At 36.5% G+C, this 18,380-nt stretch overlaps 1 protein-coding gene across 3 annotated transcripts in view; it reads left to right on the top strand.

Annotated features, from left to right (window-relative positions):
• HERC2 (HECT and RLD domain containing E3 ubiquitin protein ligase 2) overlaps positions 1–18,380 on the top strand; it is a 102,429-nt gene that overhangs the window by 38,433 nt on the left and 45,616 nt on the right. For all 3 annotated transcript variants that reach the window (XM_058830011.1, XM_058830009.1, XM_058830010.1), the window contains exons 17-42: positions 571–771; positions 1,409–1,637; positions 1,712–1,836; positions 2,232–2,410; positions 3,395–3,579; positions 3,952–4,107; positions 4,372–4,557; positions 5,395–5,565; positions 5,672–5,775; positions 5,884–6,034; positions 6,629–6,843; positions 7,729–7,861; positions 7,958–8,085; positions 8,208–8,403; positions 9,002–9,138; positions 9,631–9,804; positions 9,895–10,031; positions 10,113–10,264; positions 10,657–10,848; positions 11,675–11,862; positions 13,562–13,754; positions 14,383–14,565; positions 15,135–15,319; positions 16,949–17,096; positions 17,189–17,385; positions 17,619–17,849. In XM_058830011.1, the coding sequence (XP_058685994.1) occupies positions 571–771; positions 1,409–1,637; positions 1,712–1,836; positions 2,232–2,410; positions 3,395–3,579; positions 3,952–4,107; positions 4,372–4,557; positions 5,395–5,565; positions 5,672–5,775; positions 5,884–6,034; positions 6,629–6,843; positions 7,729–7,861; positions 7,958–8,085; positions 8,208–8,403; positions 9,002–9,138; positions 9,631–9,804; positions 9,895–10,031; positions 10,113–10,264; positions 10,657–10,848; positions 11,675–11,862; positions 13,562–13,754; positions 14,383–14,565; positions 15,135–15,319; positions 16,949–17,096; positions 17,189–17,385; positions 17,619–17,849 (4,476 nt within the window). The remainder of the gene's footprint in view (positions 1–570; positions 772–1,408; positions 1,638–1,711; positions 1,837–2,231; positions 2,411–3,394; positions 3,580–3,951; positions 4,108–4,371; positions 4,558–5,394; positions 5,566–5,671; positions 5,776–5,883; positions 6,035–6,628; positions 6,844–7,728; positions 7,862–7,957; positions 8,086–8,207; positions 8,404–9,001; positions 9,139–9,630; positions 9,805–9,894; positions 10,032–10,112; positions 10,265–10,656; positions 10,849–11,674; positions 11,863–13,561; positions 13,755–14,382; positions 14,566–15,134; positions 15,320–16,948; positions 17,097–17,188; positions 17,386–17,618; positions 17,850–18,380) is intronic.

The following is an 18,380-nucleotide window of genomic DNA, read 5'->3' as shown; positions in this document are numbered from 1 at the left end:
AGGCTTTACAAAAAAAAAAAAAAATCTTGTGCAGTTGTTCTGCCAAAAAAGCATGATTAGCTTTCCCTCTGTTGGGTGTTTGAGAAGTATTAGCTATTTACCTGTTTTGTTTTGTCTGGTACAGCAGTTGAGGAGTTGTCAGCAGAATGTTACCTCAATATTTTTGCCACAGGAATCTGGACTGGGTATGACAACATTGGAAAATGTTGTAAGAGAGTTCTGGATAGGTTGATTTATGTTTTCAACGATGTAAGCAGAGCATTCTCTCTAACAGTTGTGCTGGTATTATTTCCACATCATCTGTTACTCTTTGTAGGCAGATGTAGTTTTACACTCTGCATCATATTCAGAAACATGACGCTGGTCACGTATTTATATGTATATGTAATAAATATTTAAATATATATAATAATAAATATAAATATAATATATAAAATAATATATAATAATAATATATAATATATAATACTTTTTATATATATAATATATATAAATAATAAATAAATAAATAAATAAAATTATTTAGAAAATAACTAACTGTGGAACTTTGTATATTGTTTCTATTTATAGAGCTTCGCTTGGTCATCATGTTCAGAGTGGTCAATAGGCTTGCGGGTACCTTTTGTGGTGGATATTTGCCCCATGACATTTGAGCAGCTGGATCTCTTACTGAGACAAGTGACTGAGGGAATGGATGGATCCTCTGACTGGCCCCCTCCTCAGGAAAAGGAGTGTATGGCTGTGGCAACATTAAATCTTCTAAGACTTCAGGTACCTTCAATTTCTTGCACTTTGAGCAGTCATTGAGCTGAATGTTTTCACCAAATTGCTTGGATGGAAACTATGACCTTTAACGTGCTTTAAAACACTTCTATTGATTTTAAAAAGTGAAATAACTACACTATCATTTTATACTCTTTGAAATTTGTCATCTAGTGGTTGTGTTTTGTTCTTCTTGACAGCTTCTGGGTTTCATTAAGAATGAACTACAAAAACAATATCTAAATGGATTGAGCTTTGTATACTCAGAGATTTTGAGCATTTTTATGAATTTTAAATAGCATTTTTAAAAGTGAATGACCTCTTTAATTGGTGTCTGACAGTCACTGAAAACGTGCTGTTTTTTCTAGCATAATGTAGTGACTCAGAACAGTTTAGGTTATTCTTTAGGTTTACTTCAGAACTTTGGGGCTTATAGCTACCATTCATAATCTTTGAGTATTGGTTTAGATTCAGGATATAGGCAAGCTAGCATTTCCCTTTAAATTTACAGATTTGCAGGTAAAAGTTTGTATCTTGGTCACTGAACTTATGTGCTCCAGGAATGACTTCACCCCATCCCCACCAAGTTCATATCACTTGTTAATTAAAATGTGCCTTTTTTTGCCCCCCCCGCCCTTTCTTTCAGCTTCACGCTGCCATTAGTCATCAGGTGGATCCAGAATGCCTTGGCTTAGGTTTGGGCAGTATCCTGCTCAACAGCCTGAAGCAGACAGTGGTGACATTGGCCAGCAATGCTGGGGTTCTTAACACGGTGCAGTCGGCGGCTCAAGCGGTGCTGCAGAGCGGCTGGTCCGTGCTGCTGCCCACGGCGGAGGAACGCGCCAGGGCGCTCTCGGCGCTCCTGCCCAGTGCAGGTCGGTCCTCAAATTGAAGCCTCTCTGTTTGGGCCTTGCATTTGGACTTCATTAATGGCTTCCTCCATTCTTAGTTTCAGGAAATGAAATGAATGTAAGCCCAGGGCGGAGATTTATGATTGACCTCTTGGTGGGCAGCTTGATGGCTGATGGAGGCTTAGAGTCTGCACTAAATGCTGCTATTACTGCAGAAATTCAGGTATGGTTCTTCTACTTTGCAGTTCAGGTTCTTCTGCTGGGCACTGAACTTGTTGCTTTTATAAATACAAGAGTAAATGTGCCTTCAGCTGTGAACTGTGCTGCAGCTACTGGCTTGTGTCCACCATGGTTTTGTGGAGTTCCCCTACCCTCTTTTACCTTCACCACCCTCATCCCTCCCTTCACCTTTCTTTTGACATTATAACTGTTTTTTTAAAAGTGTGCCCATGTACTTGTTACAGAATATGCAATGCACATTGTGCTTGGGAGGAATTGTTTCATTGTTGCTGTAGGTAAAAGGGACTTGGTCTTAATACCATGAATACTTGTTAGCAAAATGTTTCATAATCATAGTGGAAATTTGAATGTTTTCTTTAACTTAATTTACTTTTTTAGGATATTGAAGCAAAAAAGGAAGCACAGAAAGAAAAAGAAATTGATGAACAAGAAGCAAATGCATCAACACTTCATAGGAGCAGAACTCCATTGGACAAAGACCTTATTAACACTGGAATCTATGAATCTGCAGGAAAACAAAGTTTACCGTTAGTTCAGTTAATTCAGCAGTTACTAAGGTAATTGTTTTGAATTTGGCTTTTACTTTTGTACAGAAGATGTATTTAAGACATTATGAAGTAGTCAGCTAAACAGTGGTTAATTTTGGTTAGCAAATAAAGTCTCTTGCTAGCATTTTTAGCTTCCCAGACTTTAAAATATTGAACATTCTTAACAGCTTATCTGTAGTTCTGCTCTGTTATGTTTGCCAAGGAGCAATGTTTTATTGCTCAGTACATTACCCAATTTTAGAAAGGTATTTACAAATTTAAGAAATTGACATTATTGACATTACCCAGTTTTAGAAAGGCTGCCTTGCTTTTATGGATTTTGATACTTTTTCTCTGAAAGACGTATCAGAAAGCTTTTGTACCAAATATAGGACAAATGTTTAAAAGACTGTCCTTACAAAGTGTGAGAATCACTGCAAAGTTGTTTAGAACTGAGTATTTTGTTCCATTTATTTAGAATTGCCTCAAGGAGACTAAGTGGGGAAGAAACCTTAATTTTAAATTCTTGACTGAGAATTGTGTATGCATGACCAATTAGGGTGCTGAGAACAAAGCTGCTTTATATCAACCAGAGGAGCTACAGGAATACTTAACATACAGCATGTGTGGCAGGAAATAATTATGAGTTTACCAAGAAATTTATTGTACTTTTTCACTTAATTGTTATGGCAACCATGTAATTGAATCAATACTGAGACTCTTTTGAGCTATGAAGTGTCATGGCTTTCACTGCAGTCTCTTGTTGAAGTTTGTCATATTATCTTTTGTAGTGAGTGATGACAAAAAGCATAAACTTGAGGTATTTTACAAATCTGGTTAACTCAAATGTATCCAGAAAACCATTGCCTTTCTTTTTTTGAGTGAAAGTTCTGCATAGAAACTTTGCAGAGGTTTCTTATATGTTTATGCAAAATTGTAGCAAAAGCTTAACCCATGGGCTGTGGACTATCTTCACTCTGAGCTCCTCTTGAGTGATACTTTTATACCACTTAGGAACATCGCTTCACAGACCATAGCCAAACTAAAAGATGTTGCTCGTCGCATTTCTTCCTGCATGGACCAAGAACTTTATAGCAAGGAGAGATCTGCTTCTCTGGACCTGTTGCTCCGTTTTCAGCGTCTCCTTATTAGCAAACTTTACCCAGCAGATTGTGTTGGCCAGGTTCCTAATACATACAGTAAGTTGTGGTTTTAAAAATAAAAGCAAATAACTGCTGACCCCTCCCCAAGTATTTCTGTAATAGCTTTTACAGGATGGCAGTTTATTTTAGTTTATCTTACTGTCTCAATTATCAGCCTGGTTGCTGTCTGAACAGTGTTTCAAAGTAGTTTACTCGCATTTTTTTCTGTAAGTGAAATTTTTTTTTTTTTTGGTTAGGTAATAGGATCTAGATAATAAACTTTTAATAAATTTTTTAAAATATATGATTTCCAAAATTAGTGCTAATATCAAGTGGCATAATTTCAGAAGAGTTTGTCAGCTTTTGAAGTCTGTTTCTTAGGTATGATTATGTGATGGTTTTCTGTGCTCTTCCTTTGTTTTTATACAGGTCCTGATCTCTTAGGTGTTGGTTCTTTACTGAAGAAATACACCGCTCTTCTGTGCACACACATTAGTGATATACTTCCTGTGGCAACCAGCATTGCTTGTACTAGTCATAGGCATTTTGCAGAAGTATCTTGTGTTGTGGATGGAGATTTAACAGGTAGATTTTTACTTGTTGTCCTCTTTTCTTCCTCTTTCACAGAATTTTAAGACATTCTTGAAAGTTGTAAATGACTGAGAAGGAGTCAGTTTAATTTTCTGGTTAATGGGAGAAAAGGAGGGAGAATTCAGTGAGGAAGGCAAGAGCTTTGTACTCAACACTAGTCTAAAGCAGAATATATTAATTGTGATTTACTTCTGCAGTGCAATGAATGTAAAACTTGAACTAAATGGTAGTATCTTCTGTGTTTATTTTTTGTTTTAGGCATTCTTCTTCCAGAACTGGTGGTTTCTGTAGTGCTACTCCTGAGTAAAAATGCTGGATTAATGCAGGAAGCTGGTGCTATCCCTCTGTTGGCTGGCTTGCTGGAACATCTAGACAGATTTAACCACTTAGCCCCTGGAAAGGAAAGGGATGACAATGAGGATTTAGCATGGCCAGGAATAATGGGTATGAACTTAGCAGCATCTGGACTGCTTTCATAAAGGAGTTGTATAAAAATGGTAGGGGTTCATGAGCTACTCTCAGGAGGGGAATCCTACTTCACAGTACAAAGTTTTATTAACCAAATTATATGGCAGTCATAAGGCAGTACTTATTTCTGTCATTAGGTTCTTAAGGAAGTTACATATAGAGGTAGTGTTAAGCAGAGTACAGATGCAGCTTATTTAAGAAGTAGTTCACATCATTTCATATTTTCAGTATGAAAAGTTAGTGAAAACCTGAGTAGTACATATAGGCATTTTATTACCAGATTCTGTCTGTAATACAGAAGGATGAGTCATGTGAAAGCTTTGAAATAAGGAATTTTTATTTTCCCAGGGCACTTTGTATTATTAGCTGTGTCTGTAGTCAAAAGAGAGGCTTCTCTTATTAAAAAAAAAAAAATCTGAATTTAAGCTGAAATGAAATATACAACAAATTCCTTGTAGGCAAATGACTAATAAAACCAAAGTAATTTGGAGGAAAAAGTGATTAGAGCAGTGATTTACCAGAAAACTGATTGTTCTGCTCCACCTCCACACAAAACAGCCATATAGCTGGGCAATGCTAGGTGGCATTAAAGATTGGTGCATAAAGGAACACAGTATTCAGACAATTTAATTGTACTATATGTAGACGGGAACATATTAATAGCCACTTTACTTTTGAGCATATAAAAAAATAAGTAGCTTCTGAACAGATGTGAAGAATTGGATTAGACAACTAGTAAAGGAATGTTCATAAAAAACCCCTTACTTTCTGATTTTCTCTTGATAAATTCTCTTTACTCTTTTATATGGATAGGTTCATTTTTTACTGGCCAGAGTTGCAGAAATAATGAGGAGGTGACACTTATACGAAAGGCTGATCTAGAGAACCACAACAAAGACGGAGGATTTTGGACAGTGATCGATGGGAAAGTGTATGATATAAAGGACTTCCAAACCCAGTCTTTAACTGGCAGTAGCATACTTGGTGAGAATTTTCATCTGACTTAAAGACACAAATTACTTTTGTTGCAAAACCAGGTGGAACGAACAGATTTTTAGAGAGTGTATTGATTACTTCATTCTTTCATTAGCTCAGTTTGCTGGTGAGGACCCAGTTGTTGCTTTGGAAGCTGCTTTGCAATTTGAGGACACACGGGAATCAATGCATGCCTTCTGTGTTGGCCAATATATAGAGGTAAAGTTGTTTTTCATGGGTAAATGCTTACTAAAGTCAAGCATTGCCTTGCTCTCAGATTTCTTGTTGGAGCTCAGTTCTAGTTTACAATTGCTATTTCTTGTGCAGCCTGACCAGGAAGTGATTACAACGCCAGATCTCAGCACTTTGTCATCGCCTCTGATAGACACAGAACGGAATTTGGGTCTTCTCCTTGGACTGCACGCTTCCTACCTGGCAATGAGCACACCACTTTCTCCTCTGGAAATTGAATGTGCCAGTAAGCAGGACATCATTTTGAGCTTTAATAAGTGATAAATACTTGTCAAAGTGTGCAAGAAAAAGGACAAATAAGTTAACTGAAAATTTAGCACTTGTTTAGTCTTGATATCTCCTCTAGGAGTTCTTTATTCTTAACATCAAGTACCACACTCATCAAATCCCAATAATTTAGCAAGATTTAAATTAGGATTAGATACTTTTGAACAGTTGAATTCAGCATTTCATAGTATGCAACATAAAATAGAAAACGATGTTACACAGTCTCCTATCTCACATGTTTGTTGTCAGTTAAGAGTGCCTGATCATGAATTATTAGATGTTTTCTTATTGGGTGTCTTGGTTTGGTGAATAGAAGGTATAATTCAATATTAGTAGCAGAAAAATTGCAAAGGCCCTATATCTCTAAGCATATGGCTGCCCTGTTAATTGTTTCTTGGTTACAGAGCACTTTTTTTTTCCTGCGAAAAAGTTCCAGCAAATGAGGAAGGTGTTAAATGTTGTTGGAACCTGTGAATTCGTTTCATTAGAGGAAATTGAGTCTTGATAACTTAGTCTTTGATCAGAATATTCACTCATGTTTTCTTTATTTTAGAATGGTTGAAGTCATCGATCTTTTCCGGCGGCTTGCAAACTAGCCAGATTCATTACAGTTACAATGAGGAAAAAGATGAAGACCATTGCAGTTCACCTGGTAACACTACCCCAAATAAATCGAAACTGTATTCACATCGATTAACTTTGAGTGACCATTCACAACCCTTTCTCCAAGCTATTGCAGATAATAATATTCAGGATCACACTGTGAAGGTAAGCCCACAGTATTTCTGTGCACAAACACTATTTCTGAAAGGTGGTAGTGGTGGTGAAATTTCTCCAAAGGTTGTAGCAAAACAAATGGAAAAAGTTATTTCAGAATTACTTTTTGTGAAAGGAATGGTCGAGTACATTTTATCCATATAAAATATATATATATATTGCACTTAATATCATAACAGTATGTTATTTCTTCAGAATATTTGAGTGGGAGAACTAAAAAATTTGAATAATCTTATAAAAAAATCAGTAATACATCACTTCTCATGTCAAGTTTCAGTAGCATTGAGGGATCCTGCTCATCTCCAGTTGAACTAAAATGGAGTATTTTTGTCAGGATGCAAATGTATTTTATGTTTCAGATTCATGTATGCCTTTGTCTTAAAATCCCTTTGGGCCTTGAAGTTCAGGTTTCACATGGTTGGAATTGTGGATATTATGAAAAACCCTGTGATTTACATTTATTACTATCTTCTGTAATAGATAGAGATTTTCTAACCCTCTGAGTTCTGCTCCTTTATGGAAAAAAAACCCTAAATAAGTCTTTGGGAATAGTGGTAATGATGAACCATGAATTATCAGAAGACAATTGAAAATTGTGTTAGGTGACCTGACTATCTCATGAAGAGATCAAAGCAGTAGTAGCTGTATTCCTTGGGTCACGTTGCTCTTCATACAGGAGACAGGATGTAGGGTATTTATAGTATTGGGTTGAAGTTGCTGTGTGTTACAATACCCAATATGTGCAATTTATCTCAGGAATTTTAGTTCAGATTGTGGAGATTATTCACTGTCATTTAAATGCTGTCTGTGGTATTTTGAGTCTTTTCATTGTATCTTAAACCGAAGTTAAACAGGGGCTGTTTTGTGTTTTCTTAGGACTTCTTGTGTCAAATTGAGAGATACTGTAAACAGTGTCACTTAACAACACCAATCACATTCCCTCCTGAGCATCCTGTGGAAGAAGTAGGGCGTCTGTTACTGTGTTGTCTTCTGAAGCATGAAGATTTGGGTAGGTAGGCTTGTGGTGTGTATCTTTTGACCAGTTTAAACTCTGATATGGATGGTTTTGGAAATGCATATTGAAACATTGTCTTTCCCCATTAAGGTCATGTAGCACTGTCTCTTGTTCATCCTGGTACCCTTGGAGTTGACCAGGTAAAGCACAAAACCTTACCAAAATCTGTAGTGGATGTGTGTCGTGTTGTCTACCAAGCAAAATGCTCACTGATTAAGGTAAGCCTCTTAGCTGCTGATGTTAAGATTAATTTTCATTTGAAGTGTTTTATTAAAAAGTTATATATTGTTCATTTTATTGCGTGTTGTACAATAATTTAATCTTTCAATGTCTTTTGTAGACACATCAGGAACAAGGTCGTTCTTACAAGGAAGTTTGTGCTCCTGTCATTGAGCGTTTGAGATTCTTATTCAATGAGCTGCGTCCTGCAGTTTGCAATGATCTCTCTATAATGTCCAAATTTAAACTTCTTAGTTCCTTGCCCCGATGGCGAAGGGTAGCTCAGAAAATCATTAGAGAAAAAAGGAAAAAAAGAGGTAAGGCAGAATTAATGTTGTATTCTCTTTGAAACAATGAAAATCCATCTTCTTTCAAGGTTTGCTGCTATATGAGACTCCCCTTAGATAAAGCATCAAAGCCATTTGCTTTCTGCTGCTTTTTCATGAAGTTTTCTAAACCAGTGGTTTCATGTCAGATCCTGCAGCAAGAACTGGCAATCAAAAGTGTCAGGTTTATCTGAGGTGTATTTCTTCATGTTCCAATGTATTAAAAATGATCCTTCAATATCAGACCCTCTGAAATGGTTTTAGTAACATTGCACTGGAAGTGACATCTTTTTAGAAATCATGTTTTGTTAAAGTGTAGTCAAACAATGACTTAATTGGAACTAAGTTAATGTTGTGAACAGACATCAAAGGGCTTTTCAAGTTTGTCTTCAAAATAAAAGCGTATTGCAGGTAATACCAGAGTTAATTTGGTAACAGTTGGATATAGAGTTCACCAAGAGTACATTTCCTTTTATCGAAGACCAATCTTAAACATTCTGTGTGCTTAGGTTATCATGCAAACCTAAAAATGTAAAACACTGTAAAATCTAATCAGACTGCATGAAAAAATTATCCTTTTTTTTTATAGTGCCAAAAAAATCTGAATCTGCTGATGTAGAAGAGTCCAAAATAGGAAATGAAGAAAGTGATTTAGAAGAATCTTGTGTGGTACCTCACAGTCCTGTACCTATAGATAAAAAGCCCATACCAATCAAGTCACCTAAGGTAGGATATCAGATTTTGACTCAACCTTGTCAATAAAAATAACAAGAGAAAAAAGAATGAGCTAAAGCATGATTTCTATAACTTGACGTTTAATGTTCTGATAATGGTGTTTGGGATGTAAAATTTTGACATGTTGTTTCACTGAAGCCTGGAATGTTTTTTAAAAATAAGGTTGTACTGTGTAGTTAGTGTATGTAAAGATACCATCTCTAATTTTTAAATTATTAGTAATCTTAGATAAAGCTTCATTTCAAAGTAAAATGTGTCTTTTTTTTAAAAAAAAAGATTTTTTTTAAACATAACACATTTGAAATTTTATGTAGCAGTAGTAAAATGATAATGAGTTAAAATAATACTAAACTCTTTCCTGACTTCTAAGAAGTTTCAATTTTTCCCCAAGGTCTCCCCAGTATTTTACATTTGGAAATTGTTTTGCATGCATAATTTAAAATTGTTTAAAAAGTTTTAAAATGCTACCTTCTTGCTTTGCAGGATAAATGGCAGCCAATTTTGAGTACAGTTACAGGTGTCCACAAATACAAATGGCTGAAGCAAAATGTTCAAGGGTTGTATCCACAGTCTGCCCTCCTTAACACTATTGTTGAATTTGCACTTAAAGAAGAGCCGGTGGATGTAGAAAAAATGAGAAAATGTTTATTGAAACAGGTAAAGTGAATGAAAATGTGCCACTTACATAATTATGACAGTTATTAGCAGTTTACATAAGTATGGTAATTTGTTTTTTCTCTTTGACAGTTGGAAAGAGCAGAAGTTCGTCTGGAGGGAATAGACACTATTCTGAAATTGTCGGCTAAAAATTTTTTGCTCCCATCTGTGCAGTATGCTGTGTTCTGTGGATGGCAGAGGCTTATTCCAGAAGGAGCCAATATAGGGTAAAACTTCTCACTGCTTTTGCTTTCACAATTCTTTAATAAGAAAACAATACCTATTTTTATTTTTGCTTTTCTTTGAAGGGAGCCTCTTACCGACTGCTTGAAGGATGTTGATCTGATCCCGCCGTTTAACAGAATGCTGCTGGAAGTAACTTTTGGAAAGTTGTACGCGTGGGCTATTCAGAATGTCCGGAACATCTTGCTAGATGCTAACGCAAAGTTTAAAGAACTAGGTGAATCTCATCCTGTTGCTGTTTTCTGCGGAGAAAACTGTTTTACATTAATATTACTGCTTTTTTTTAAAAGCTCCCAGTAATTAGGATGTTGAAATCAGTTCCCTGGATTTGTGTTGAGAATTACTTTGACTTTGTGCATTGTTTCAACCTTCGCACCGTGACCCCCTGTTAACTCACTTTTCAATGTTTGAGTATATTGCTGATTTATCAGCAAGAGGTGATTGATACAAATTATAGTCAGTTTCTGTTGGAACTTTTGCTTGTAAGTTCTCAAAGCCAAGCAGGAAATAAAAAATATTTTAAGCCATCAATCAAACAAATCTTTAGCCTATTCTATTGTAGCTCCCAAATGTCAGCTGACTTTGTTATTTATGTTACGTTTGACCTAGGTCTGCAGCCTGTTCCTCTTCAGACAATTACTAATGAGAATCCAGCAGGACCAAGTCTTGGAACTATTCCACAAGCACGTTTTCTGCTGGTCATGCTGAACATGTTGACGCTGCAACATGGTGCGAATACCTTGAGCCTCCTCCTCAATTCTGGCATGCTGGCCTTGACACAAACCACACTGCGGCTGATAGGTACAGTTCTTCTTTCTTACTTGGAGGAAAGCATTTGCTTTACAAGTGTCCTGTATTTTTTACCTGTTGGTGTACCCAAATTACACTTTGCTGCTCGAAGATAGTGCTTAATGCTGTTTACCTTTACCCTGATACAAAAACCACATCTGAAAGCATGATTGAGAAGGAGCTTTAATTGCAGCCTTTATTTGGTCTTTATTTTTTTTTAAGTGTTTGCTTTGGCCATCCTTTGCTAAAATTTCAGTTAATATGTAGTTTCGGTGGAACTGTTGAAAATAAAAATGAAAATTTTAAAATTAAAGTAGCAAAAATTGCCTACTCTCTACTCTCGATTTCATTTGTTATACATAAGAAAAATGTTCCCAGTCTGCATGTTTAGGCTTGAAGCTTTCTTTGTTCTGTTATAGAAGTTCTCTGGTGTGTTTTGCTATGATTCAAATTGCCTCAGTTTTTCTCTCTTTGTTTTCTTAGATAATAGCAAACATTTGTTCCTGTAACTTGTGTTTAACTGGAGTGTGCACTGGAAGTTTTTCAAAAGAAAGTCTGTTTGTAGAACCACTGAGCCACTTGAGTCATCATTATTAATGTCTCTTATTTGTCACTTGTTTTTTCGTTCAAAATTAAGTATTTTAGTTCCTATGCATTCAAAACCATTACACCCCAGTTTTCTAAAAGATCATTTGACGTATTACCTGCTAGTCAGCTTTCCTGTTTGTTACTGCTTTTAATATTACAAAGTTTATGTGTCTGTAAGTTTATGTGTGACAAAGGTATGTATATACATCTGTAGCTGGATTTAATCTCTTCCTTGTTTTTTCCTTGTTAGGACCCAGTTCTGATAATATTGAAGAAGATATGATTGCCTCTTCTCATGGGGCTTCTGCCACGGTCCTAGAAGAATCAAGAAAGGAAACTACACCTGTTCAGCTCCCTGTTTCTGGACCAGAGCTGGCAGCCATGATGAAAATTGGTACCAGAGTGGTGAGAGGGGTAGACTGGAAATGGGGTGATCAGGTACAACTTCTTTCATACAGATTTTGTAGATGTTAATATCTAAATTAAATTAAATTAAATTAATATCTGTTCAGTGAAGTGTCTGTGAAGTTTTTGGTCAATCAAACTTAAGGGCATTTTACATTCCAAAAATGTTGAATTAAGGATATGGGAATTTAACAGAAAATAAACCTTGCATTCCAGCTGGTCCTCAGAGATCAAGAAGGGGTGGTTGCAGCTGTGCTTAATTTCTGATTGTAGCTGAGTTTAGCATTGTAAATCTGGCTGTGTTTGGAGGAGAACTTGCATGAGCACAGGAGAACAAATAGTGCAGTTTACCAGTGCAGTTCTGTAGATCTGATGGATTCAGTAAGACTTACACAATCCTGATTCACAAATAGTGTGGTTAATTGAAGCACCAGAAAAGTAGGCTCAGGACTGCTGGTGATAAGTGCTGTAACTACAGAGTGTTAGTACGTGTTTTGACACATCGTAAGAGATCTAATAGCACTATATACATATATATATATATATATATATATATATATGTATACACACATATATATACATGCATATATATATATATACATATATACACACACACACACACATACACACACATTTGTGTGTATGTAAATTAATATTCCCAGGTGTGCTCCAATGCTGTTGGAGATGCAAAGCTCTCATAAAGGCTTCTCTTTGGGAAGAGATGCAGTCTGTCAACAAATCTTGAACAGAGAGTTTTCCCCCTCCAGCCCTTTCTGTCCCTGAAGCCACTCTTTTATGCTGTAATTTTGGCCTGTCCCAGTGGGATGGAGCAATCATGTTAGAGGTGGGGTTTGGTGACTTTGGCCATACATGCATTATTACACATCCCATGTTTTCCTTCATCAGCATCCTGAGGGGTGCCTAAGTTAATAATAGGGCTTAATGAGGGTTTCGGTTTCCTTTTGTCAGAATTTATAGTTGACAAAAGAGCGAGAATAAACACTTTGGTCCTCCTCCATGTACTGAGGCATCAGAGGGTCTCTGTGCATCCTTATCTCCTGAACGAACTGGGTTTATAACAAGGTTTGTTTTTGATGGTGAAGGGAGTGTGGCTGTTGGTTGGGCTCAGATACCCTTCTGTGCCGCACTGGAACAATATCGGTGCACGAGAGTGCCGCGTCACTCCAGACATCGCTCAGTTGTTAGGCCCTGCTGGAGCCAGGTGCAGGAGAAGCAAGAGGTTATCACAAAGGTTGTGTCTTTCACAACCAGCTTTATCAATCCTTCACTGTCTTACAGCAATGCTGTGCAATTCTGACCATTTACCACAAAAACCTTGGAGAATTAACATAAAATGTGTTAATTATTTGTTTAGCTTCATTCTTGGAGATGTTTAAAATTCTCTTTTAGTGAGACTCTGCTAATTTACCATTTAACAGGAAACAGAATAACTTATTTGCTGTAATAATATACATTTCCAACTATGTAGGACATGTACTTATGTAAGACCTAATAAGAGATCTAATCATGAGTGTCCAAATATGCAGCTTACTGGGGTGATTCTTTTGAAAATTCTGAAATACTTTCTAACTTCATGCTTGATTTTTGTGAAACCCCACTGAATGTTTGTTTCCTAATCATTACGTTAGCAGCAAAAGGAATTACTGTTTATGAACTTTGGGTATGATTTAGTGTTGCTGATTGAATAACTTGAACTTCTCTCTTCTGTCAGGATGGACCCACACCAGGTTTGGGTCGTGTGATTGGAGAACTGGGAGAAGATGGCTGGATTAGAGTGCAGTGGGACACTGGAAGTACAAATTCTTACAGAATGGGAAAGGAGGGAAAATATGATCTCAAATTAGCTGAGCCACCACCTGCAACACAGCCCACAACAGAGGATTCAGACACTGAGGATGATTCCGGTAAAAAAAAAAAAAAAAAAAAAAAAAAAAATATATATATATATTTATATATATAAAGTGGAGGCACAGTTTTAGTTGAATTTTAAAATTGGTATCTTGCAATATAAAATAGTTTTTTCACAGGAGCAAGTGCTTCATCAAAGAAAATTCATTTAATAGGTGTACACTTCTGACCAGAATCTTTCTTGATATAACTTCACTGTGAGAAAGGAAGATAGATAAGATGGTGTCACATTTATTGCATGTTCATGGTTTAGAGAAAATAGTATTATTCAGTTGAAATAGTTTCAGTTACAAATACCTGGAGGTATACATTTTGACATATTTTGATAACATTCTGAAGTGGGATTTTTATATGCCTTAATTATACATTCAGAGTACTTCCCTATTCTTGGCAATACTTTGGAATTCTTTTCAGCTGGGTATTGCTAGAGAAAAACTTGAAAATATATGTGCAAAATACCTGGTTTATTTTTTGTTCTTGGAGTTGTCAATAAGGAATCTTCATGTCAGATCATCTCAGAGAAAATACTTGACAAATCATTCACATAACATTTGTTTGAGAACGTTTGTGAAATAAAATAACTTGGCATTAATGTATTCCTTTGCCTTTTGTGTCTCCCTTCAGAAGGAGAACAAGTTGAAAGGAATCTCCACCCTACTTCCATGATGCTGACAAGTACTGTGAACCTGTTGCAGACACTGTGTCTCTCTGCTGGTGTCCATGCTGAAGTCATGCAAAGTGATGCTACTCGGACTTTGTGTGGTCTGCTCCGTATGCTTGTGGAGAGTGGAACAATAGATAAGTCAGGTATGTTACATGGCAGCAGTCTGACTGAGCTGTGTGCTTCTGTTTTGTGCTTTGCTGTCTTGTAAGTTTGTAAATATTTTCTTACTAGTTTTTAATTCTTTTAAGGCCAAAGGCTGAAAAAATGCATTTTCAGAGCTTTTAAAATCTTAATTTTTGAAGGTTATATAAGTGATCCTGTGCATTCTTAGAATATAAGCAGTAAAAGTAGAAGAAATGCATCAGATGTGAATTGTTGACTTAGACAATTAATTTATCAGCAGCCTTTTTGTGTTTGGCAACAACAGTATGACTGGGTGTGTCATACTCCTTTTTATAGCTTTTTTGTAATTTTAGAAGTAATGCTGTTAACTACTTTGAAATGAGGAAACATCTTAATGATGGGAATTGTTTGAAAGGCGTATTTTATAAAATGAATTACAGGCTCTAAAATTGAAATTAATACTTTATGTAAAGACAGTGAAATAGCTTGGTGTTCTGGTTTGTCCAAAAAAGCCCCATTTAGCATATAGAGAACTACATAGCTGGTGAAAAAAATCAACTGTTACATGTATATATCTTTTTGTTTTTAGCTTCCTTGCCAAATAAATTAGTTTATAAAGAACAGCATAGGAGTTGGTGCACGTTGGGATTCATTCGAAGCATAGCACTCATGCCTCAGATGTGCAGCACTCTTAGTACATCTCAGTGGATAACTTTGCTAATGAAAATTGTTGAGGGGCATGAATCTTTCACTGCTGCTTCACTACAGAGACAGGTAATGTGTGTATTTCCAAATTACTTCAATAGGCAATAAAATTAGTAGACTTGTCTTAAAAAGAAAGGTGTCTTTTACAAAAGAGCTGGGAGGTGTCCATAAATCAGTTTTTAGTTAGTTGGGAAAAAGATAACATTTTCTTTATATTTAGGAATGTTTAACTTTACATCTCTTGAGTTTTGAGCCTACAGGTTGCTATGGACTCCCTTGTTTTAGTGAAAGAAAAGTCAAAATAGTGTTCCAAAATTGTTCTTCAGAAACTCCCATATAATATTTCTTCTAGGTTGAATAAATGAAAGAATAACAAGTATATGGTCAGGAAAAAGTTATATTTCATTTAAAGTCACCAATTTACGTATTGTCTACTGTCCCTCTTTCAATAGGAGACTGTTAATATTTAAATTACAGTCTCTCTTAAGAAGCTATAACTTTGCATCTTGTTATCGTTATTTCCCTTGCCATCTTTCCCCTTTTCTCATTTCTTCCTTTCTTTTAATTCTTTTTTATTCTTTTTTCTTTCTCTTTTGTCATTCATTAGCATCTTGTTAGTGCCTTTCACACGAGAGGGAAAAGAAAATTTGTTATGGAATAGCTGCTAGATTTTAAGGCTTGGGGATCAAAAGATCATATTATTCTTTTCCTTGATAAGCCATCAGAATTTAACTGAAGCCTTGTATAATAAAGGCCTGTTCATTTTTGTATGATCTTCCAGTAGATTCTTGCCAGTATTTTTGATACGCTGAGACTTCTATTATCATCCAGGACTTAGTGCAGTAGAGTCACCTGTGCTGTTCAGGGGATACTCAAGAGAAAAGACCATTCCTCATGTACCAGCACCTAATATAAGAACAAGGAAAAGATGAGACCTTGAAGTTCTATAATGACATGTTATTGACAGAAGTTTGCAAAAGAAGAGTTCTCTTTGCTGTTAGTTGCTTGTATTGGCCTTCTGGGTAGAAGATGAGGAAGCTCAAAACCTGAAATGCTCCTACTCAAAATATGCAACCTCCTCTGCTCCTTGATACTGCAGTGCTGCACCTTCCCCTGTTCCTTGTCAGTCCTGCGCTGTCTGGGTTCAGAGATGCCAGCCTGTTCCTCCTGTACTGTGTTGGAGGCCCTGGTTTCACAGTGGCTACTTTTGAGTGTCACTGTGGCTGCTGTTGCCTGCCTTCCGCCAGTCTGCTTTATATCTCATGAATTTTAACTGTTACAGCTTCTTTGCAGAACACTTGGAAACTTTCATTCTGACATACATCTTAATACTAATTTCCGAGTCTACAGTCTGAACAAACTTTCCCATTCTGTATTCCTATTTTTCCTATTTGTTTTTGTTTCTCTGTGTGTGTGTGTCTCATGTCCTAAGTATTGAATAGATTCGTTCACTAACAAAATGTACCAGTAGAATTGTTACTGACTCTGAACTGTATCTACTTCCTTTAAAATATCCCTTAGCAAACTCAAGCTCAGTAGCTCTTTAATTTCCAGCTGGAAAGAAATCAGCATTGTAGAAAGAACTACAAAGGAAAGCAAACTTGAAGAACGTTATTCTTCTGTACTTAATACGTTTGAGAATTTCTTTAGTATTTGGTGACGTAGACTAGAATAACACTAATTCTGTTCTCTTTTTAGATCCTTGCTGTACATTTATTGAAAGCAGTACTTCCATCCTGGGATAAAAATGAAAGGTCAAGAGACATGAAATTTCTTGTGGAAAAACTGTTTGGATTTTTAGGGAGCCTGCTTAGTACTTGTTCTTCGGATATCCCACTACTCAGAGGTAGAGGAATTTTCCCTCGGTGGCTTGTTTTTATGTATGGGAAGTGTGTGCATTGCACTCATAACTGTTGTGCCACTGCTTTGTCTTTCCAGAATCTACTCTGAGGAGGAGAAAGGCCAGGCCCCAAGCATCTCTAACTGCCACTCATAGTAGTACTTTAGCAGAAGAGATAGTGGCACTGCTGAGGACACTGCATTCGCTCAGCCAGTGGAATGGACTCATAAACAAGTACATCAACTCTCAGCTAACCTCCATCACCCACATCTTTGCAGGAAAACAGTCAGAAGGGGTAGTTTCCACGTTTTAAAATAAGCTCATTTTTATAGCAATCTTTATTTTGAAATTATAAATGCTAAATCTTTGTAAACAATATTAAGCTTAATATTGAAACCATTTTTTCTATTTATATATATATTTGTGTTGTAACTTTTAAGTTGAAATATGCATGATTAACTTTGTATTTTAAAGCAGATAGAAGGGTATGTTTTCTCCCTACAGTTAAATTTTATTGTTTTTTGTTAGGCTGTGTTGGATGACTACTTCCCTGACACTGAGAATCCAGAGGTGGGAGCTCTGATGGCAGTCTTGGCTGTGATTGGTGGCATAGACAGTCGCTTGAGACTGGGTGGACAAGTTGTTCACGATGAATTTGGAGAAGGCACGGTGACACGCATCACCCCGAAAGGGAAAATCACCGTGCAGTTCTATGACATGCGAACGTGTAGAGTGTGCCCTCTGAATCAGCTGAAACCAGTAAGTTTGTTTTATTAAAGCTTTAATACTGGCCTGGATCCAGTAAGTTTGTTTTATTAAAGCTTTAATACTGGGAAGGTTTAAAACACTAATGTGGACCAAAGAAAACATTTGTTCTTCATTGGCTAAATACACTGACATTCAACACACACAATGCTCTGAATGCATATCTAAGATGGTCCTCATGCAAACCTCTGAAGGACCTTTAAATCCCATCCTCATTTGCTGGGGAGGTGAAAGGAAGAGGGATTTAAGCTGGAATTGTTTGACTTGAGTTAAAATCCCAAATTATTGTACTGTGGTTTATAGCTCTTAGATGAGAGGAACATTCTGTTTAACTTGATCTGCTAACTCGTGTGGAAAGTCTTGGGTGTTTGCAATTTAATCTTGATATGGTTGATACAACTTTAGTGAAAGCACAGGCCAAGTGCTTGGTCTGCTTCAGAGTCAGAAGTTCTTTCTTGTTCTGATTCTGTTACGCTTTTTCACCAAGAAGACCCGCAATTGTGTGGTACAAATACAGGCTTAGGA

The sequence above is a fragment of the Poecile atricapillus genome, chromosome 1 (assembly GCF_030490865.1).
Source record: "Poecile atricapillus isolate bPoeAtr1 chromosome 1, bPoeAtr1.hap1, whole genome shotgun sequence".
NCBI classification, from domain to species: domain Eukaryota; kingdom Metazoa; phylum Chordata; class Aves; order Passeriformes; family Paridae; genus Poecile; species Poecile atricapillus.
Note: the sequence above shows the minus strand (reverse complement) of the source record. Positions and strands in the feature narration are given on the sequence as shown.